At 37.0% G+C, this 22,465-nt stretch overlaps 2 protein-coding genes across 8 annotated transcripts; one reads left to right on the top strand and one right to left on the bottom strand.

Moving 5' to 3' along the window:
* Window positions 1–1,886: 1,886 nt before the first annotated feature.
* Window positions 1,887–12,833, top strand: SSB (small RNA binding exonuclease protection factor La). The gene is made up of 12 exons (XM_028509002.2): window positions 1,887–2,019; window positions 4,004–4,075; window positions 6,305–6,408; window positions 6,496–6,670; window positions 7,320–7,427; window positions 7,509–7,609; window positions 8,931–9,002; window positions 9,556–9,598; window positions 9,976–10,116; window positions 10,465–10,651; window positions 10,780–10,911; window positions 11,186–12,833. Exons 2-12 carry the CDS (start codon window positions 4,013–4,015, stop codon window positions 11,272–11,274), a joined length of 1,215 nt encoding a protein of 404 aa, XP_028364803.1. The 5' UTR covers window positions 1,887–2,019; window positions 4,004–4,012; the 3' UTR covers window positions 11,275–12,833.
* On the bottom strand, window positions 11,275–21,874 carry METTL5 (methyltransferase like 5). Of its 7 annotated transcripts, none has more exons than XM_036023327.1 (9): window positions 21,799–21,874; window positions 21,397–21,548; window positions 18,718–18,832; window positions 18,189–18,370; window positions 17,353–17,435; window positions 16,433–16,477; window positions 13,304–13,355; window positions 11,751–11,800; window positions 11,275–11,377 (listed from the first exon to the last, which is right to left on the bottom strand). In XM_036023327.1, exons 2-9 carry the CDS (start codon window positions 21,503–21,505, stop codon window positions 11,312–11,314), a joined length of 702 nt encoding a protein of 233 aa, XP_035879220.1. In that variant the 5' UTR covers window positions 21,506–21,548; window positions 21,799–21,874; the 3' UTR covers window positions 11,275–11,311. The 7 variants fall into 7 exon arrangements, with proteins under 7 accessions (XP_035879220.1, XP_035879218.1, XP_035879221.1 ...); XM_036023325.1 differs by having other exon boundaries at window positions 21,397–21,549; window positions 21,739–21,867; XM_036023328.1 differs by lacking the exon at window positions 16,433–16,477 and having other exon boundaries at window positions 13,304–13,382; window positions 21,397–21,549; window positions 21,739–21,867.
* Window positions 21,875–22,465: the final 591 nt, after the last annotated feature.

Below are 22,465 nucleotides of genomic sequence, written 5' to 3'. Positions count from 1 at the left end.
TGTCAGTATGAGACACTTCTTGATACTTTATAGGAATAAATGAAGCTTCTTGGTGTGCAGCCAGGATTCCATTTTCCCCAAAGGATGGTGACTGCATGGAGCTTGGTCCTTGGAGGAGAGGGGACCATTGGCTTGATGCAATGTTTGGACTGAATCTATAGCTGCAGTTTTTCCCAATAAATACATTAGCTATGTTTTGGGATGCCCAAAAGTCCTGCGATCACATAACAGGCTATTTCACCAATATCCTTTCAAATTTTCAAGAAAACTGAGGGAAAAATAAGAGATTGCCTCATGTGTGGAAAATGACTTCCTAGAGCACGGACTCATGAAGCAGCAAGTGCTGCAGCAGTAGTTGTCTCTCGTCACCACCACTGCAAAGATGCAGCCCACACACTCCAGCTGGGAAGACCACAGTGTATGAAGGTCAAGACAATAGCTCAGAAGTGTACTGAGTCTTGCTCACAGAGGAAATCGTGTACAGCTCCTGTTGTGACAAGAAAAGCTGTGGCAACCAAAATGAGACTCCCTCAGATCCAGCGATAATTGACAGGACTGGTTCATCAGAAGCTGAAGCGGCTTAGCAAGAAATAATATGTGACAAGAAGACATGTGAGGCATCAAGATACTGTTTTATGTTAAGGATAGATGCTCCATACCTATTTGTACCCTCAAACCCCCAGAGCCCTAAAATATTCCAAGAAGCAACTAGCTCATGTTTCTGGGCTACTCTGACTTGGCACAGTCTTCACTCACCAAAAGATTTCTGAGAACAACTGGCTTTGGGCATCGTGCCTCCACAAGGGAAAGGACAACATTAGGGAATCATATCTTTACAGGCATTATGTATCCCTATCTATTTACTCTTTGGAATCTTTATGTTATTTGTATTATTCGTTGTACTGCTGGTTTGGTTTGAGTTGCTGATTTGACAAAAATCAGAGTGAAAAAAGTGCCTCACCATAAGAAAAAATCTTTTAAATTAAGTGACTAAAATTATTGTGCAAAAACGTATACTAATAAAAAAGAGCTCTGGCAGAGGCAATGGTTTTTGCAATAAACAGCATTTTAATGATCTAAAATCATGTTTATTTTAATGTATGCTGCTCCTCCTACTACAGCATATGCCAGGCACAGGTTCTGGCAAGGTATATATTGTATCACTATTTTTTAAAATTGGAGAGAGAGAGCTAACGAGAGAAACATGGATTTGTTGCTCCACGTATCTACCCATTCATTGGTTGCTTCTTGTATGTGCCATGACAGGGAATCAAACCTACAACTTTGAGTATGAGGGGGACGTTCTAACTAACTGAACTACCCACCAGGGGTGTATCACGTTTAATGCTCACACCAACTTAATAAAATAGGTGACATTTATCACTGGCCCCATTTTATACACGAGGGATGATGTTGAGTAACTCGCCCAAGGTTAGTGGTCTGTAAACTGGTGAGCCCTCATTTGAAGGCAGGCCCTCTGGATTGGAGTCCTAGTTCTTAAACACTTACTGTACTTTTTTCTCAACTCCAAGATTACATGAATCTTTGACTTAAAAATAAATTCACTTCTCATTTTTTTTGAGATTACAACATGATGTAGTTTAAACATATATGGATAATTAAATCAATTTTTTGAAACGCATAACTTGAGAAAAAGCCAAGACTTCATATGAATGGAAAGGCTAAAGAACGGCTGGAGATACGAACGACGTCCAAAACCACTTAAAAATAAATATTTATCTTAACTCCCTCCATCACCCTGGTGAACACTGCAAACAAATTTCTTTCTGGAGGGGGCGAGCCTCGGCGGGCTGTGGGAGTCCGCGGCCTGCGCGCATGCTCAAAAAGCGGCACCGGCTACTGCTTTCCCCGAAGCCACGCCCACTAAGGCGCAAGGGCTGCTGGGACGGCCCCCATCTTTACGCGCGTTAGGCGAGCTGGCGGCGTTGGGGAGGCTGGTCGCTGCAGTCACTGTTAGTGATTTTTGTGGCCCGAGTCTGCTGGACCGGGACCTGAAAGGTGAGCAACGCCTGGGGGCTACTGAGAAGGTACCAAAGGTCTGCTTTCCGTGGTGCGCGACGGGTCTTTTCCTTTCTTTGCTGCCTCATGCTGGCTGCGCCCGCGCCTCCTTCCTCACGTTTGGGTTTTGAGCCGCGTGGGCCGCGGCACGCTGGGCTGGGACGCGTGAGGGGGCCTTCTTGGAGGAATGCTGGAACCCGGGTTTCTGCGCACGTGCCTGGGTCCCAGGCTAGCCAATAGTTGCTTTGGGACGGGTCCCTGGAGGTGTCGTTTGGGCAGAGCCGCGGGCATCCCCACTGAATCTTGCACATTTCCTACCTTCATCATCTTCCAGTGTCGCCAAAGGCGTACGTTTGAGGCCATCTGTGTAAGTTTCTAAGGAGTTTGGCCCAGCTAAACTCCGTAGGGTTCCTTGGATAATGTGGGACAGAGTGGAGGCCCGAGAATCGCGTCTATGTAGGTGTTTCCCTGGCGTACTTCTCTTGGGTTTTTAGGGTCTTCATTCACACACATCAAGGCTTCTGTGCGAAATGGTAAATGTGATTAATATTTCACTCGTAGTTGTACATTCTGGGAAGGAATATGATGAAATTGGGTGGGCCAAGAGGTCTTGTAAGGATTAAATAATTTTTTATTTCACCCTTTGCTTTATAAGGGGCCCTAGATTATGGTAATAATTTAGGACTGTAGGTTGTGGTCAACACACCAATGCATAAGATTGATCAAACTTTGTAATGTGATGTGCACCACATAAGTCCCTATCACAAGAGCTTCCAATGTGCATCCAGCTTATTACATTGTAATTACAGTGTAGAAGCGATGCCTCCAAGAAGTATACCAGTGATAGTTCATCACTAGAGTCGCTTAATGGCATATATCCTTGATGAGTTCCTATGTACTTTTGTACGATGTGGACGACTGGATGGTTTAATAGAACATTGGAGGCAAAGTAATTTGAGATGAGAAGCCTTGATTTTGTGTCTAGCAAACCATCCTCACAGCCTCATTTTTTCCTGCACTGTTAATCAGGAAACTGATTAGCTAATATATCAGTGAATGAGTAGGCGTACTCCCAGTTTAACGATGTTTTAGTGTCCTTGGGCTCTCAAATTGTCATTCCATATGTTCCATAATATACTGCATCTAATTGAGCCCTGGCTAAAATAGGATTATAATACTTAATCTTGGCTGATAAGTTTTTGGTAAGTCATCTGTGACTAGTTTTATTATTTATTTTAATATGTTCATTGATTTTAGAGAGAGAGGGATAGTGAGTGAGAAACACTAGTGTGAGAAACATTGATTGGTTGCCTGCCATTCGTGCCCAACCAGGGATTGAACAACCTAGGTATGTGCCCTGACCAGAAATCGAACCCCAACCTTTTGGTGTACGGGATAATGCTCCAACCAATTGAGCCACACTGGCCAGGACAACTGTGACTAAGTTTAAAAGAAATTTGACCGCACCAAACAGGTGAGACTGAAATCCATAATGAAGATACCCACTTTCTTTGTTACGGAACATGGAATAGTGATTTACTGAAAGGGGTGTGTATTAACAGCTTCTCTTTTTTAAAATTTTAATATTTTTATTGATACTTATATTTATGTTTTTATTTAGAGAGAAAGGAAGAGAGAGAAACAATGATTTGTTGTTCCACTTACTTAGGAATTCATTGGTTGATTCTTGTATGTGCCCTGACTGGGGATCAAACCTACAACCTTGGCTTATCTGGATGAGGCTCTAACAAACTAAGCTACCTGGCCAGGGCTCGGTAGCTTTTCAGTTTTCCATCCCTTATTCTAAAGTTTTCTTTTGTTGAAAATTGACAATTGAGTAGAGAAATTGAGCCTGTGAAATGAAAAATTCTTGATTTTTTTGTTTCAAAAGAAATTAGTGGGGTGTTGATAATCATTCTTTTTCTGGTCTTGAATTTTATGTTAAAACATAACAATAATAATGTTAATTTGGAAAAATTTACAGACAGCCACAATGGCCGAAAATGGTGATGAAAAAATGGCTGCTCTGGAGGCTAAAATCTGTCATCAAATTGAGGTATGATCCTTGTACTACTCAAGTGTGAAAACAGCTCTTTGCAAGGAAATTTGGGGCTTCAAAACAAATACAGAAAGAACATTTCATTTGAGTATGTATATTGACCTATATTCGACGTTGGGCTTGTTTTTGGTTCTTTGAATTAGTTGTATATATAATGGTATACAGGTTTTTTTCAAAGATTTTACTTAATTAATTAATTTTTAGAGGGGAGGAGAAGCAGAGAGGGAGAGAAACATCAATGTGTGGTTGCCTCTCGCGCGCCTGTACTGGGGATCTGGTCTGAAACCCAGGCATGTGCCCTGACTGGAAATCCCACTGGTGACCCTTTGGTTTGCAGCCCGTGCTCAATCCACTGAGCTACACCAGCCACGTCTTAATAGTATATAGTTTTATATTAGTGTAGCCAGTTTATGAAGCCCTAAGACTACAGACATTTCAAAAGATAACACTATAAATGAATGTTACTTAACTTTTTAAAATTTATGTAAATTTTTGTTGACTATAGAGAGAGAGAGAGAGAGAGAGAAGTAGATTTGCTTTTCCACTCATTTATGCATTTATTGGTTGAATCTTGTATGTGCCCTGACGAGATTGAACCTGTAACCTTGGCTATAGGGACAGTGCTCTAACCAACTGAGCTACCTGGCCAGGGCCTCTTAGTACTTTTTTGAACTAAAGTCTTGTATTTAAGTTGAAGCTTTGCATAATGGTTGGTGTGGGAAATTATTTCTTAATTTATATCTTATGCTCCTATTAAATAACTTCATATTATTTGATGTGTTTTGGAAATTCTTAGAAGTATTTTTTTAGGTTGTACTTCTCTGCCATTTTAAATTCTTATGTTGTAACTTTTTGAACTGATTTCTTTATAATTGTGAAGAAAACTACAAATTATTATGTATTTAATATTTAGAATAATATGTAGATGTATATAGCCCTGGCTGGTGTGTGGCTCAGTGGATTGCGGGCTGAACCAAAGAGTTGTTGGTTTGATTCCCGCCCAGGGTTGATTGCCTGGGTTGTGGTCCAGGTTCTCTGGTTGAGGGCACACAAGAGGCAACCACACATTGATAATTTCTCTTCCTCTCTTTCTTCCTCTTTCTCTGGAAATAAAAAAATAAAAATTAAAAAAAAACATAGATGTAGATATAAAAATGATTTCCCTTCTACAACCTACCACCTCTCAAATGCCACCCTCCTGAGGTAATCAAGGTTAAAAGCCTAATGACTACCCTTTTACACTTTGGTCAGTGTTCACATTAACATACGTTTTATTTCCTTCCCTTTCCTCCACCAAACATGGGATGCATTTTGGGGGAGTGAGTTTTATGTCATCACTTATATGCCAAGATTCTTATTTGATATATAGGATATTTCCAATATTTCTTAGTTGTAATAGTTTTATCATGGATATCTTTATATATGAGAGATGTTCTGGTCGAGGGTGATGTACATTTTTAAAAATTTCAAACTTTACATCTCTTGGCCAGTTTACATCTCTACCTGCATGACCATTTCTCTGTTCAGGCCAGTACTGGGCATATTTGTGTTTAGAATTTTGGCCAATTAGGTGAAAAATGCTTTTTATTAATTTACATTTCTTTGATTAATAATGAGGTTGAACTTGTTTATAGTGCATTTTTAGTTTTAGTAATTTTTGTAATGTCCTTTATTCATTTTTCTGTTAGTATTTTCTGGTTTTTTTCTTCCCCCTTGATTTATGAGAATTATTAACAAACTTCTGTTTGCCTTACTTTTTATGCTACTTTTGGCATTCCAAATTGTTACACTTGGGCCTTTTCATGTATAATTTCCCTTTGTTTTTATACTGAGAAAGAGTGCCTCTATGCTTAAATTAGATATATGCTTTTAACTTTTAAAAGTTAGAGTGATTAACCAGTTCATTCCAGTTTTTTAATTTACTGTTTCCACGCTGATTTGAAGTGAGGATTTTTTATATACTAAATCCTCAGGTGTTTTTATTTGTTGTTGACATATCTGTTAAATTACATTGTTTCGGTAATCAATTTTTAGTTTTATCTCTTTGTTAAATTTGTATTATAAATATTTAATTATGGTATATTTAGGAGGAAATATTTATTGCCTCTTAAGTTATAACTTGTATTTTAAAGACTAGAACTTGATGTAATGGTAATAAAAATACATCTCCTAGGTCGGAGTCAATATTATTACAATGATCTGAACTATGTTGTAATTATCTTGTAGTATTATTTTGGTGACTTCAATTTGCCACGGGACAAATTTTTAAAGGAACAGATCAAACTGGATGAAGGCTGGGTACCTTTGGAAATAATGATAAAATTCAATAGGTAAAAACCTTTTAAAAACCATCTTTAAATTTTCTATTAACAAGTGCTAGTACTAAGTCTTACAATGTTTTCATATATATTCTTCAGGTTAAACCGTCTAACAACAGACTTCAATGTAATAGTAGAAGCATTGAGCAAATCAAAGGCAGAACTCATGGAGATAAGTGAAGATAAAACCAAAATCAGAAGGTCTCCAAACAAACCCCTCCCTGAAGTGACTGATGAGTATAAAAATGATGTAAAAAACAGATCTGTTTATATTGTAAGTGGGCCTTTAACGCATTTAATTATATCTTAAATTTAGAAAGAATGGGTAATAGAGTTGGTAAAAATAACAGCTCATCATAACTTCACTACTTAGTATATGTCCCTCACCACTTACTGTATGTTCTTAACCTCTTTAAGCCTCATCTGCATAAATGGGGATACTATTTTTACCTTACAGAACTGTTGTGAGAGTTAAATGAAAAACCCATATACCGTTGGACAAAATCATTAACATATTGTAAGCACCAGTGTATATCACCTGTTTTTCTTTATCATCAGCTGAATTTGATAGCAATTTTCTTTAGCACATTAATTTTTAAGTTGTTTTTTATTTTGGAAAATTTCAGGCATACAAAAGTAGATTGGATATATAATATACCATTATCCAACTTCAGTATTAACACATGGTTAATCTTGCTTTATCCTTACCCAGTTGGATTATTTTGAATCAAACCCCAGATAAACGAGTCACTTTTGCACTGGAGAACAAAGGCTCTTAACCAGAGCTGTTAAACATTTTGAGAGGGAGGGAGGGACGAAGAGTGGGAGGTAGAGATATCCTGGCTTCATTCAAGGCAAAATAATTCAGAATTTCTTCCTAATTTTTTTACCTGAGAAGTCATTTGTACATTTTCTCATCACAGAAAGGCTTCCCTACTGATGCAACCCTTGATGACATTAAAGAATGGTTAGAAGATAAAGGTCAAGTACTAAATATTCAGATGAGAAGAACATTGCACAAAACATTTAAGGTATGGTGGTATGATTTAACAAACTTTCTAGTTGAAAAATATATGGGACATAACTAAAAATCTTTCTTTCCCTTTTAAAAGGGATCAATATTTGCTGTGTTCGATAGCATTGAGTCTGCCAAAAAGTTTGTGGAGACCCCTGGACAAAAGTACAAAGACACAGATCTACTAATACTTTTCAAGTAAGTGTTTTTGCTGATGTTTCTTCTGGCCACTTAGTTGTATGAAATTGACACACTGGGATAAGGAATATGGAATAGATCACCTGTAAGGCCAGTAGTTTTGGTAACCACAGGCATCCTTTGAGAAATGCTTGGAATTTGCTTAGTGGAAACTATTAGTCCTTTGAGAATATATAGAAGTATTTATTAGTACCTTTTCTGTGTTAGCAATTAGTAAAGGAGGTTAAGTTTTAGTGCTTTACATCTAAAACTTACAATGAGGCTGGATACTAAAACTTGGGCTTTTAGTGTTAGAAATCACTACACAATTTTTATCTGTTCTTATTTCTCATAGCCTATATATGCCTATATTTTTATATAGTACAAAGGATTTTTTTAATAGAGATTTGGATCACATTTTTTAATATGTATATCTAAAAACTTGGACAAAGCAGAGCATTTTCATGATTAAGTTAGATGTGTGACCATAGTTTCCTACTTTTGCGTTATACAGTATTCTAAATATGCTGTGTTCTAAACCTGGTCTACTTAGAGATGCACTGTGATGAATTGCTCAGTGTTAAGCCCTCAAAAGTATTTTTTAACATGATTTTATAATTGTTCTTATTCTTGGGTCTCAGGGATTTTAGAATTTCTCTTTTTGTGAGATGAACACTGTAGAAAATTCTGAAACATTAAAATATTTTACATAACTTCTGGTTTACTTTTTTTTTTTTTTAATACCTGAATGATACATGAGATGTAGGGGTTCTTTTTAGGGTCATGAAAATGTTCTGAAATTAAATAATAGTGATATTTGTATAATCTGGGTAAGTTAAAAAGCATATAATTACATACTTTTTTTTATCTTTGTTCAAGTACAGTTTTCTCTCTTTTACTCCCAATCCAGCTCACCCACCCAACCCTCCCCACTTCCCTCCCATTACCACCCTCCCCCTAGTTTTTGTCCATGTGTCCTTTAAATTTGTTCTAGTAAACCCTCCCCATTCTCCCCTGAAATTCCCTCTTCTCTCCCCTGTGGACACTGTCAGCCTGTCCTCTATTTCAGTGTCTTTGGTTATATTTTGCTTATTTCTTTGTTTTGTTGTTTAGGTTCCTGTTAAAGGTGAGATCATATGGTATTTGTCTTTCAGAATTATATACTTTTAAAATTGAATTTTATGGTATGTGAATTATTTCTTAGTAAAGCTGTTACTTGAAAAAAAAAAAACATAGAATGGTAACTTCCTTGACACCTTTTGAATTTTATGCCATGTCTTAATCATTCAGAATAATCTGAAATCTTTTCATAAATTTAGCCTCTATATTTTGTGTCCTTTAGGGAAGATTACTTTGCAAAAAAAAATGAAGAAAGAAAGCAAAATAAAGTGGAAGCTAAATTACGAGCTAAACAGTAAGTTAAATAGAGCTACTAAACTTTTTAATCCTCGCCTGAGGATTTTTTTTTTTCTTAATTTTAGAGAGAAGGGGGGAGGGGAAGAGAAAGAGAAAGAAACTTCCATTGGTTGCCTCCCCTATGCACCCTAACCAGGGATTGAACCTGCTGCCTTTTGGTGTACTGAACAATGTTCCAGTCAGCTGAGCTACAAGGCCAGGGCTAATAGAACGTTTTAATTCCTTAAATCTTTGACAAAGGTAGATAGTGGTTCTGGGGAATGAAGCTGATGATGAGCTCTGAAATGAGTAGCAGTAGGCCTTTCTATTGCTCATGAAACACTGAGGTCTTAAGCTGCATCGATAATCTGGGGCCACACTGTGTTGCACTGTAGCATTGGACAATCAGAAATCCTAAGACTGGCTTTGGTTATTAAGTAATTTAGTGATAGTGATCAAGATTAACTTTATCAGGATTTAATTTTCATATATATATATATATATATATATATATATACACACACATATATATATGGTAAATGGAAACATTCAATTACATTTTTCATTTGTAGAGAGCAAGAAGAAAAACAAAAGTTAGCAGAAAATGCCGAAATTGTAAGTATATATTACTAGTATCTTAAGAAATCTGTAATTCAGGGCTATGAGAATAAACGATCTGAAGACTTTTCACAGAAAATCTGTAAGCATTACCATAAAGTAATAGCCAAATACTATTGCCTAAAATTAGTATTTACCCAGAGATAGTTTAAGGATCAGATTTATACAACTAAATATTACTTATTGGAGAAATTAAGTTAAATCAGAAGCCATTGCAAAACAAAGGATGATAGAGGAAATACACCAAATGTTCAACTACTCAAATTAGCATTTTAGTTTGTAGCCTTTTCCTTATATAGGTATAGAGTGGTGTAAGCCATTTATGATTTGTGGTTGATTTTAAGAAACTTTTATTGCCTTATATATTTTCATAGAAATCTCTAGAAGAAAAAATTGGCTGCTTGCTGAAATTCTCGGGGGACCTAGATGATCAGACCTGTAGAGAAGATTTGCACATCCTTTTCTCAAATCATGGTGAAATAAAATGGATAGACTTTGTCAGAGGATCAAAAGAGGTTTGTAAAGTTTTACCAATGTTGAAAACCCATAGAAATTTATCTTTTAGATGAAATAATTAGCAAAGAGAAAGCATTTTTTAATGGTGTTGAAAAGTTTATTTAATCATTTACTTGTCCATTTTGTTGTTGCTATAATTCCATATGATGTGTGATTATTTTGTTATACTGTGAATAATTGTTGGATCAGTGACTATAAGTTTTGTAGCAGTTTCCTTCCTGATGTTCACTGAAATTCATTGAAAATGGTAATGGCATGGAAGATTTTGCAGGCTAGGAAAAATTACTTTGAAGGAATTAACTGTGGGACCAAAAACTTAAGGGTGTGGCCTTTTGTCTTTGATGTAGGGAATAATTCTATTTAAAGAAAAAGCTAAGGAAGCACTGGATAAAGCCAAAGATGCAAATAATGGTAACCTACAACTAAGGAACAAAGAAGTGACATGGGAAGTACTAGATGGAGATGTGGAAAAAGAAGCACTGAAGAAAATCATAGATGATCAGCAAGAATCCCTAAACAAATGGAAGTCAAAAGGTCACTAGTTCTGATTTTTCTGACAGTGCAGTTATTTAAACTCATTTGCTTGAGTAAAAATTGTAATAATTGCTCAAAGACAAGAAATTTAAAGCATTTCTTTATTGATCTCTCAATTGTCTCTGCAGGTCGCAGATTTAAAGGAAAAGGAAAGGGAAATAAAGCTGCCCAGACTGGGTCTGCTAAAGGAAAAGTACAGTTTCAGGGCAAGAAGACTAAATTTGATAGTGATGAGGAACGTGATGAAAATGGTGCATCTGGTAAGTTTTTTTAAGTCTTTGCTACTTCCATGAGAAATTATTTGTGGGAGAGAACAGTGATGTGGTTTTTCACTTTCTACATGAATGACATTCTTGGATTGTGATTTACCCATTATGCTGTTTTATAAGTGATAACAACGATGTTTGGAAGATAAGTTTAGAGAGCAGAAGGTTTTGTACTAAGAAACAGCCTTTTCTCCTTGGTAATTATGCTCAATATTAAAATAGAGTAAGCCTTACAGCGAACTTAAAAATTATGTCTGTTATTGTACAGGACCAGGAAAAAGAGCAAGAGAAGAAACAGACAAAGAAGAACCTGTATCAAAACAGCAGAAAACAGAAAATGGTGCCGGAGACCAGTAGTTTAGTAAAAAACTTTTTATTCATTTTAATTAGGTTTTCAGCTGCTTTTGTCTTTGGAGGCTTTTAAAAAAGAAAACCGTATTAGGTCCACTTCAATGTCCACCTTTAAAAAAGGAAAATTTTTTGTTGTTTAGCTTGTCTCTTTTTTTGTTATCCAAATGAGGATATTTTTGATGTACAGTTCTATGTTATTTCAGATAACTCAAATATCAGAAGAAAGATTCTTGTACTAAACTGCCTTTTTAATATGAGAATGTATTAGTACAAACTAATAAAATATACTATGTAAAAAGAGCAAAAATTTAGTTTGTTTTATTTTTACCCAAAGTATGAGAAAGAATTTATTTTAAACCAGAATATTGGCTGTTGGTTATAGGCCATTCCATAATTTGTCTCCCAGGCTGGCTTTCTGTATTTACTTGGGCAACTTGGTAACATTAGAAATAATTACTTATTGTAAAGTTCAAGAGACTTACTGATTTCTTTTTATGAAATTTGTATGATGCTGGCAGGTCATATCTCAGCTCTATAAAACAACAAAAAAGGCCAACTAAGGATAAAAATTCTATTTCCAAGCATTTACCACCCTTGACTAAAAACCACCCCATGAATTATGAAAGCACTTAATGCTGGTACAATGAAGATTCCAGGCCTGTCACTTTAACTTGGTATCCAAGGACTGCCATGATGAATCCCAAGGTTAACCACGGGAAGTTGAGTTTGGCATTTCTGCTATTTTGGTCACTTAAACCAAAATTTGAGATTATGGAGAAGAGTTGAGAAGGGTAACAAATGGACAAAAAAGTATATCCTACGAAAGTGATAGTACCTTCCTATTTTTAATTTCCTAATTAATAGCACTCTCATAATAACACTTATTTTAAAATTTTGTCTGGATTTTAGTAGTGATAGTAAGTAGCTAAGTATTTTCCTACTAAGCTCAATGAAAACCCATTTTTTTCCATATTCTTTCTTTCTAAAGAATAATGTAAGTTCTCCAAACTTACTACTGATCCATTTCAGAGGGATGCAAATGAGTCTACCTATCCCTTCATATTTTACAACATAAATTCTAACTCTAGGTCACAGCTCTCAAATTTTAATGTGCAGTCAAATCACCCTCAAATAAAATCTTGTTGAGGTGCAGGATATAATTCAGTAGGTTTGGGTAGAGAGTAGAATTCTGCAAGTCTGACAAGCTCCCAAGGGATGTCAACACTGATGATCTAAGGACCACACGTGGAGCAGTAAGGCCCTGGTCTGGTACACTGCTGAATCTGTTCTGAGGTGGATGCTCTGTGTCACACATCCTTATACCTTTAATAATATGAAGACTGATGTTTCACACATTACTAATTATTAAGAACAGTAACTAGTTATATGGTAATGCCATAGTTTTAACTGATAGTTTATCATCATGTAAAAAAACATTTCCCCATTACTGTACACATTTCAGATTTTACAAAATTGGATTACAGTTAGCTTATTGTTGTATGCTTTCCCCATTTTGATGTTTGTGAATATTCTCCAATTTACTAATAAAAATGTAATAAGCATGATTTATTCAGTGTGGATGACTATATTCTATCCCCCACTTAAAAAACAATAGTTATTTGACTCCAGGGGCAATTACAAAATTGAAATAGAAAGGCAATCCAGGCATAATCTGGTGGTATTTTCCAAAAATGGATTTCAAACTGATGTCTGACCTACTCTAACCCAAACTTCAGCCACTGTAAAGCAGCTTCATGGGGTTCTGTCTGAGTCTGGGGTGCCCAATACTTGGGTATTATTAGACATTATTATTAAAATGAATACATAAATTGGGACAGTCTTGGCAAACAGTAATACTCTGTCTTTACTCCATTTGCTACCCACTACAACCATGTCTATTTGCCACACTAAAAACATGATTTACAGTATCTTCTCAGTACCTGTATAAAAATTCTGGTTTGGCTAATAATGCATTTGGCTTTCTTAGATAATTAAGTTGAGATTTGTTTTATGAGAAATTTGAAAATTGTCTTACCTGCAATGATGTCTATCTTGATTTTCCATTCTGCGGCTTTCTTTTGAATATGCTGTACATAATGACATGTTCGTGTGAACTGGTTTTTAAGTTTTTTAAAAATCCCTCTTTGTTAACACTTGGTAACAAATTTTCAAGCTTTTAAAACTTCATTAGAATCTAGACCCTTACATTTTTTTCAACTGAATGCAATGGACAGTATTAAGAAACCAAGCCATTTCAATATATTTAACTGAGACAAATTACATAATCAAATCTAAATCACAAAGCTGCTGTTTCAGAAATACATTGAAGTTCACAATGTACTCAAATGGTTTCTGCAGCATTCCTTCATCAATATATACAAGTATAACTATCCTGGAAACCATTCAACAGAGACCATTCCTTGGCAGTATGGAATAGTAGTTAAGACAGCCTGCAACTGAACTGCTCTTGTGCTACTTACTGGCATCGTAACCGTGATCTACTCATCTTTCTGTGCCTCAGTTCCTCATCTGTTAAATGAGGACAGCAGTGGTAGCTCTCATCAGATTGTTGTGGAATGTGAAAAGTGCTCTGAACTGTCCTGGCTCTAAGTGTTAAACTATTACAGGTCTAAAATTCTTGAATCGCCTCATAAAATTTTTGGTTAATTTGTTATAAAAACTGCTTTATTTCTTCAACATTAATGGAGATGGGAAAAAGTTGCATATAATCCCTTAAATTATGTGCATAATTACCTAGAAATACTACAAATCCAGAGATACCAATATTTGCTATTAAGCATTTTGTTCATGTTGGCAGTGTTTGTAATATTTAATTGGCATTAAGCAGGTTGATAACTTTCCCTAAATTGTAGGTTCAGATATTCCCATTATAAACAATACTGACAATATGTTTATGCGTGCAGTTTTCTCTTGAATGTAATAAATCCCAATTTTGTGCATATTTTCCCATTTTGAGATCTAGAATTTCTGTATAAGGATACAGACTTCATTGCAAATAATACTGTAATTTAATGGACTCAGGATCTTTGATAAATTTGTAAGAAATAAATTATGATGACATTTCTTTGCTAGCTGAGCCCTAAGGTTGGTAAAAGTGTTTAGACATTAGATTATACAGTGGAATGTGGCTGGTTCTGGCAGAGATGTCCAAGTATGAATGGGGTAAGTTTGGGATAAACATTGAGAGAACAGTGCCTGGCTTACTTGCTTTAACTGAGCCAAGAACTAAATCATCGAAATTCCTAATGAAGAAAGATATGGCCACAGTCTTGGGAGTCACAGCTTGCCAGCATATCTGCCAGGATACTTCCATTTTACTTAACTATTTCTACCAAAAAATTACTGTACAAATGTACCTATATTATAAATAGAGGGCCAAGCACTTTTAAATACAAAGGGTCTACAGTTAAGAGATACGGCGTAAGCTTCAGCGACAATTAATTATATAGAGTATTTAAAACAAACAAAAGTACCACAAGCGTAACAGGGACTGTCTTAATATTAGTTCATTCCTCACCGTACCTCCTTCATGTACGCATAATATACAGCAGATTAATTCTGCAAATTATTTCCTGTACTAGTGGAAAATATGTACTAAGTAAAAATGTACTTATATGCTTAAAATTCAACCATTAAGCCTGCCAAGGCAATGATGATAATGCTACCTTTTAATGGTGGAACATGGTAATACCAACCAAACAGCAATGATAGGAGTTCCTTGGTAATGTGGCTACAAGAATTCAATAAGACTTTGCTGCTTAATTGCATTTTTTAAGAAGATTTTATTTATTTATTTTTAGAGAGGGGAAGGGAGGGAGCAAGAGGGAGACAAACATCAATGTGTGGTTGCACCTCACGTGCCCCCTACTGGGGACCTGGCCCACAACCCAGGTATGTGCCCTGACTGGGAATCAAACTGGTGATCTTTTGATTTGCAGGCCGCCATCCAACTGAGCCACACCAGTCAGGGCTTAATTGCATTTTTTACTGGCATATTTTACTTGGTCTGCACGAACTGTATATAAGTAACATAAAATTTGTTCTTTCAAGCTATGTAGAAATGAACAGAGCAGGCCTGCTTATCTTTAGAAAAGGCCTGCATATAAGGTTGGCCCTTGGCTGGAACATGGGAACTTAGATTTTGGGCGAGTTTCCATTCCCTATCCCCTCAGATGATATGCACACTGTGCTTTAACTTTATGCTGAATAACTGTTTTGCTACTGGAAGGCTGGAATTTGGGTTTGTGCCAGGCAGGGGGTAGGGGTCTTACATGATCAGTCCTCAGTAAAAATCCTGGGCACTAAATCTCTAATGAGCTTCACTGATTGACAGTTTTTGACACGCCTGTCACAAAAATTCACTGCTGGGAAAATCCACTATGTACTGTGTGACTTCACTGGGACAGAACTCTGGAAGCTGAACCTGGTTTCCTGACTTTGAACTATGTACCTTTCCCTCTGCTGATTTTACTCTGTATCCTTTGGCTATAATAAATCATAGCCATGAGTATGATTGTATGGTGCGTCTTGTGAGACTTTCTTGAGATGCATCAAACCTGAGGATGGTCTTGGGGACCTCAACACAAGCTTTTTAGATAACAATAACAACTGGTGTTTGCTTTCACATATCAAATGGAGATTTGTTTACCAGTGAAGTCATGCCTTCTGCTGCTTACCTATATTTGGTAACACTCATTAGCAGTATATATTTTTTAGCCATACAATTTTATATTTTTAAGGGGTTATTAGATTACCATATATCTAGAACTTATTGTTTCCAACTGGATCCCAGCACACTGTATTTACAGAAATATTTTTACTACAAAACTACCTAAAAATCTCTAATACATGTATTATTTAAATTAATAATAGCTAAAACAATTGCATACTCTAGATACTAAGTGCTTTGTAAATATTAACTTAATTCTCATGACAACCCTCAAAGTATAAGGTACTTGTAGTTTCTTATACTACAAGAGTACAGGTAAATACAGTATAGGTAGTGAAACTGAATTCAAGTACCTTCACCAAGATAACAGCTGGGAAGTAGCAGAGTTTAGAAATGAACGTAGGCAGGCTCACTCTATCATCTGTGTTCTTGGTCACTATGTTATTTTGATACCAAAAAAGTGTACCAACTCACCCCCAATTTTCTGGAACACACTTTATACACCTCACATGTCAAATGCTGGCAAGAATAATGGAAGAGGTGGATTGTAAACACAAATCTGTTTAACTCCAGGCTCAGTGTTCTTGAAAAACCAGGCCTTACTGCCTTACTTATGTGCACCAGGCCACACAAGGCCACTGGGCTACAGACATCAATCAAGAGTTACCCAGGCAGCCCTGGCCAGGTGGCTCATTTTGTTGGAGCATCTTCCTGTACACTGAAAGGTTGCAGGTTCAATCCCTGGTCACAGTGTGTAGGAGAGGCAACCAATCAATGTTTCTCTCTCACATCAATGTATGTCTCCCTCTCTCCACCACCTTTCTCAAATCAATCTTTGGGTATTACAAAAAAAAGACCCAGGCAAACAGGACATAGTTTAACCCTAGTTATACCATACTTCTCTACTCTTGAATTATAGTCTCTTTCCTGGTAACAGTTCCTGTCTGAACAAATCTTTGACCAAAAAACAACAATGAAAAAAAAAAAAAACCCTTACCAGTATATGGGCTATGGAGGCCAACCTGTGGTTGGTCCATGGGCTGCCTGTGGCCCAGGATGGCTATGAAGGTGGCCCAACACAAAATCATAAATATTCTTAAAACCTTTTTTTGATTATCAGCTTTTGTTAGTGTTTATGTATTTAATGTGTGGCCCAGAAACGCCACAAGGTTGGACACCCCAAAAGGATGGATAGCCCAAGAAAGCTACCACAAACGCTAGCTAGTTAAAGGGAGAATTCAGTTTCTAAGTGCCAGATGTTAAAAAAGGTCAGGAAAAATAAATACTCTGGTATTCAGATTTTTAACAGTAAATAAATTTCACAGCAAATCCTTAAAACAGTGTCATGAATTTAAAATTAAATGACACAGAATATCATGAGATTTAAAACTTACTTCTCTAGTTGAAGATTTGTGTAAAGAATATACTGCTGTTCTTGCCAGTTCCAAAGCAGTCTTCAGAAATGCCATATCTGTCCCTGTTAAAAGTACAAAAAGCTCCAATTTACATTATATACCTTTTATCAAAATAGAAAATTAAATGAATTTTTATTTATACAAGGTATTAATAAATACCAAAATAGCCACTTCAAATTCTCTCTGCAGAAAGGGTACAAATAAGTATGCACCTAAATATCTAAAAAGGTTGATAGAATAAAACCAGAATTATACTGCCTTATTTGAATAAGGATAAAGTAAATGTTTTAGTATTATATCCCAAAGGAATGACTTTCAAAGAGAAGAGAACGGAACAGATAGAGCAGTAATCAGTCATGCGGGGGTGAGAGGTGCAAGAAGGACTTAACCTATGCATCTTCTCATCTTACTGACTTTCTACTCTCCTTGCCCACAGCACACACCAAATAAAAAGCTAGTGGGTCACTGTTACTGATGGACACATGATGAAACCCTCAGGTGTGCTAAGGTGTTAAAAAAAAGTTCTAAAAGTATAAACTAGAGGATTCATAATCATTTGTAAAGGTTAAGTAAAGCATTCTTGAAACCAGATGGAGTATACATAAATGATAAAAAGATATTTTTCATTTAGTACAAATCTGTGACAACAAAGATTGAAACAGTCAATTCCCTATCCATGCATTAGACAAGCTGAAATTGTAGTAACTACAGGTAGGAAATTGGTTTATGTAATGACAAGTGATAAAATCACTTAACCTAAACAATCAGCAAGCAAGTGGTTTTCAAAACCAATACACCTGATTCTTGTTACTAACCTTTATTATTTTTGGTCCCAAAGGGAGGATTCATAATTACTGTATCAAATGACTTGGACATTCTGTTAGATAATGAGCATACATCACATTGAACCATGTCAACATTTGTTAACTCAAATTCCTCCACATTCCTATGAAATACTTCCAATGCATCTTCATCTATGTCAAATCCAACACACAACCTATGAATACAAAACACAAAGACTACTTAATAGCTTCTACGTCAAAATATTAACATAATCAAAACCATATACATTTTTAACCCAACTGGCAAAGTAAGGGTGAGTGTTCCCTTTCAACAGCATGACTGCCCAGCCTGGCAGGGGCTGGAAAGTTAGGTCTGCAAACAAGGGAGGTATCTGGCTGCTGCTGTTACTGTTTTTTTCAGTTTGTTCTGCTCAAAACATACTCATTATCAGATTCTTGCTCCCCTCATCTCATACTACTAAGTCCCATAAACATAATCAGTTGATCTATTTATGCTTATTAAAGCCACCCCATACCAAATAGTACATACTGGATCACCTACCCTGCTCCTAACATTGCAGTTCCGATGCTAAGTACTCCACAACCACATCCTAGATCTGCAACCACTTTATTTTCAATGTCATCATATGTGTTATGAATTGTATAGAGCATACATGCTAAAAGATCAAAGAACATATTAGAGAATAAGTAAGCAAGTTGAAGACTAAAATCCAATTTGTCCCTATAATTCTTTAAAATAATTTGTCTGGCATTATCTAGTCCTCCCCCAAATGGTATTCTAGATAATGAAAAAAAAAAACAAAAACAAACCATAAGGCACAATAACTTGGCACTTAGTACAAGGGCCCCCAACAAAATAATAAAACACATACCAGTGATTTCCAAAAAGTAGCCTCTGCTGACAATGCCAAAAATGACATGACTTTGAGGTAAAATCAGAAACATAGGGTCAAAATGTCTTATATTTCCTCAGCCTGTTCAAAACATTGCTATACACACATATATATCAGCTTTCTTTGATGCTGAAATATTTTTATGAAATGGTGGTAAGTATAAATAGGTTTTAAAAATATCTTTCCTTGGAAATGGCCTAAGCACCCATCAGTAGATGAGTGGATAAAAAAGCTGTGGTACATTTATACAATGGAATAGTACACAACAGTAAAAAAAGAAGAAACTCTTACATTTTGTGACAGCATGGATGGACCTGGAGAATATTAGGCTAAGTGAAATGAGCTAGTCAGTGAAAGGCAAATGCCACATGATTGCACATATTGTGGAATCTAATAAACATCATGAACTAATGAACAAAACAGAAACACAGACACATGGAACAGACTGACAGCTGCCACAGGGGAGGTAAGACTGGATGACAGATGGTGAAGGGATTAACCAAAGAACATTTATGTGTGAACTATGGATATGGACAGTGATATGCGGTTTGACTTAGTGGGGGGCGAGATGGGGGCTGGGTGGAGGAGGGAAAGGGGATAAAAAGCGGGAACAACTGTAACAGTATATACAATTTAAAACAACCTTTAGGAAAAATTCAGGAAAATAAAGTTAAATTTTAAGAAACAAAAAAATTCTTTCCTTGTTAATTCATAAACTTGGCAACTCTGTATCAGTGTCCAAAATTATTTTGAAATTTTACTGATTTGTGAATCTGTCTGGGAACCACAGCATTAACATTAAATGGCACAGAACTGTTTTTGCAACAAATTCTTCACCAGAACACAGTTACCATAAGCTTAGGCTAGAATGGGAAAGAAAAAGACCTACATCCACAATGCAGCCTTTAGACTCATGTATTCAGACACATGTTTACGATCCACGGGCACTTATATTCATGTTCTTCTAATATGAGCAGATAAGAGAACTATTAAGGAGTAGAGCAGAAGCTGCTGAGATTGGAAAGGGATATTTCAAATACATAAAGATCTGGGATATACTGAAGGTTACCCATGAGTAAGAACACTGATATCTCCTTGTGAATATCTGCAAGGACTACTGGCCATCACTGATTTCCCAGGATCCAGAGGTTTCATCAAAAACACAATTATAGGACATCTCAGGCTGAATACACTGTCCTGATTATTGCTGCAGATGTTAGTGACTTTGAAGCTGGTAGAGAATTAGCACAAAGCCCTGGCTGGGTAGCTCAGTCAGTTAGAATCTCATCCCAATAGCCAAGATTTTGGGTTTGATCCCCGGTCACTGCACATACAAGAAGAAACCAATGAATACATAAATCAATGGAACAACAGATAGATGTTTCTCTCTCTCTAAAAATCAATTAAAAATAATAAAGTAAGAATTAGCACACAAGTGTGAAACTGTCTTTTTAAAAAATTGGACTCTACTTAGAGTCCTATAACCAGAAGACATTCTCTAAATCGGGTAAACTGGTCTTAACCTAAACAGTTTTGTGCCAATTTTTGGTTGAAATTATGACAATATGTTGGCGTTAAGTGCAGGAATGCTGTATTTTCCTTTACTTTCATTGGCAGCGTAGAAACAAAACTGTGTTGGAGTTGGATGAGTCTCTTCCTTGCAGGTGTTGCAGACAAATTAATTTTCCTAAGACTCACCAATGACTTTGGTAATACATTTATTAAGTAGAATGTTTTTTCCTGTATTCTGTGCTGTATTACTGGTATCAGTCTCTCACACCAAGCAACACTGCTGATTCTGGGATCACTTGTTAAAATTGAAATGCATCCTCATATTTACATAGCGCCTATTCTGGATTTGTTAAACTCAGTCCTTCAGCTAGCACACCTAGTGTTCATTTATAGGGCAGAGTATAGCATAGAAATCTCTGTGCTGACAATTGTTGCAATAGGAAATTGATCCTTATTTGGCAAATATTTACTGAGCTCCTTATTAGTACCAGAAACTCTTCCGGCACTGGGAATTGTGTAAACAAGACCAACAAATTCTTTTACCTCAAAGAATGTACCGTGTAATGAGAGAAATAAACCGTTAAAATGATGTCTTACAGTGTTAACAGATATGGAAAAACCAAACAGTAAAATGACAACGTGTATCTCTTGGGGCGTTTTTAGCTTTGGTGTTAACAAAGTCCTCTAACGGGATAGGTAATCTTTCAGCAGATTTCCTCTAGACGGTCTTTGTATCTAAATAATTGTCCTCATTTCATTATGGAGTAAGTAGACAAGACTAATCAGCCCGCGAGGGAAAGGACCAGCCACCCTACCTGCGATGTGAGGCCTGGTGGGATACTGTTCTAGAAGTATCTTGGGATTTTCGAATCCATCCACTTGTTGCAGGCGACTCTCTAGTTCCTTAAGCCTTAATTTCTTCATTTTTTAAAAAAGTGTGGGCTCTCCGGGTTTAAAGGCACTGGACCTGCAGAGAAACCCGTTTAACCTGCATTTCCCTTACCCCCAAACCCCCCGCCTATTTCTCAGTGCTGCTGGCCAAGGGGCTGGGCAGAGGACGAAGGACGCTAAGGACCCAAGGACCCACACTGTTTCCGATCCTCTACTTGCGCTAGCGGCGGACGGCAGACGGACTCTTCCGCCAGCCTCTGACTCCTCTGCCTCCAGCTTATTCCGCGCGGATCTTGGGATTCTCCGAGATCAGCGGCGGCTCCCACCTGCATTTCACCTATAGCGTCGGCACTTTTCAAGATGCGGCTCTTTCCACGGCTGGGGCCGGAAGTGCCGCTACGCAAGCGCACTCGCGTCTGCTACCAGTGGTTCCCCGCCGAGTTGCAACCTTGGCCCGCCTCACCTGTTCCGGGGTGATTCAAGCTCCTCATCCACCAACCTCCTCGATCCGCACCGCCGGCAGAGTCGGCCCTTCTCCCAGACCCCAAGCCTGTCCTCGCCAATACCCTCCAGCTTTTTTTTTTTTTTTTTTTTTTTGAGTACCAGCAGGCTCTGAACGGATAGGGGAAGGAACTGGGTGGAAATGATGGGGAAAAGAGGGCGAAAGTCACGACCATTTCGTTTTGATGCCCAGTGTGGCGTTTTCTGCCTCCTTTCTCCCAACCCCCCTCTCAAAAAGTAGCAGTCTCCTTACCTTTGCCTCCTTGGCCATTAGCATGTCCTACTTTATTATAACCGTGTTTGCTTCTTTTTAGGTCACCTGTGCCATTTACCTCAAATCTCAGAGGGTGGTGATGTCAGAGAAACCCAAAGAAGAGAGAGTTTAAATGAAAGAATAGGTGGAGGTGTCAAATGCTGGAAAGAGGTGAGGCTTTCATAGAGTAGGAGCAGAAACCGAGTTGTACTGGATTTTGAACTGAATGGAAGTTTAGG

The sequence above is a fragment of the Phyllostomus discolor genome, chromosome 4 (genome assembly GCF_004126475.2).
Source record: "Phyllostomus discolor isolate MPI-MPIP mPhyDis1 chromosome 4, mPhyDis1.pri.v3, whole genome shotgun sequence".
Classification (NCBI taxonomy): domain Eukaryota; kingdom Metazoa; phylum Chordata; class Mammalia; order Chiroptera; family Phyllostomidae; genus Phyllostomus; species Phyllostomus discolor.
The sequence above is the reverse complement of the archived record's forward strand: the minus strand, read 5'-3'. Positions and strand labels throughout refer to the sequence as shown.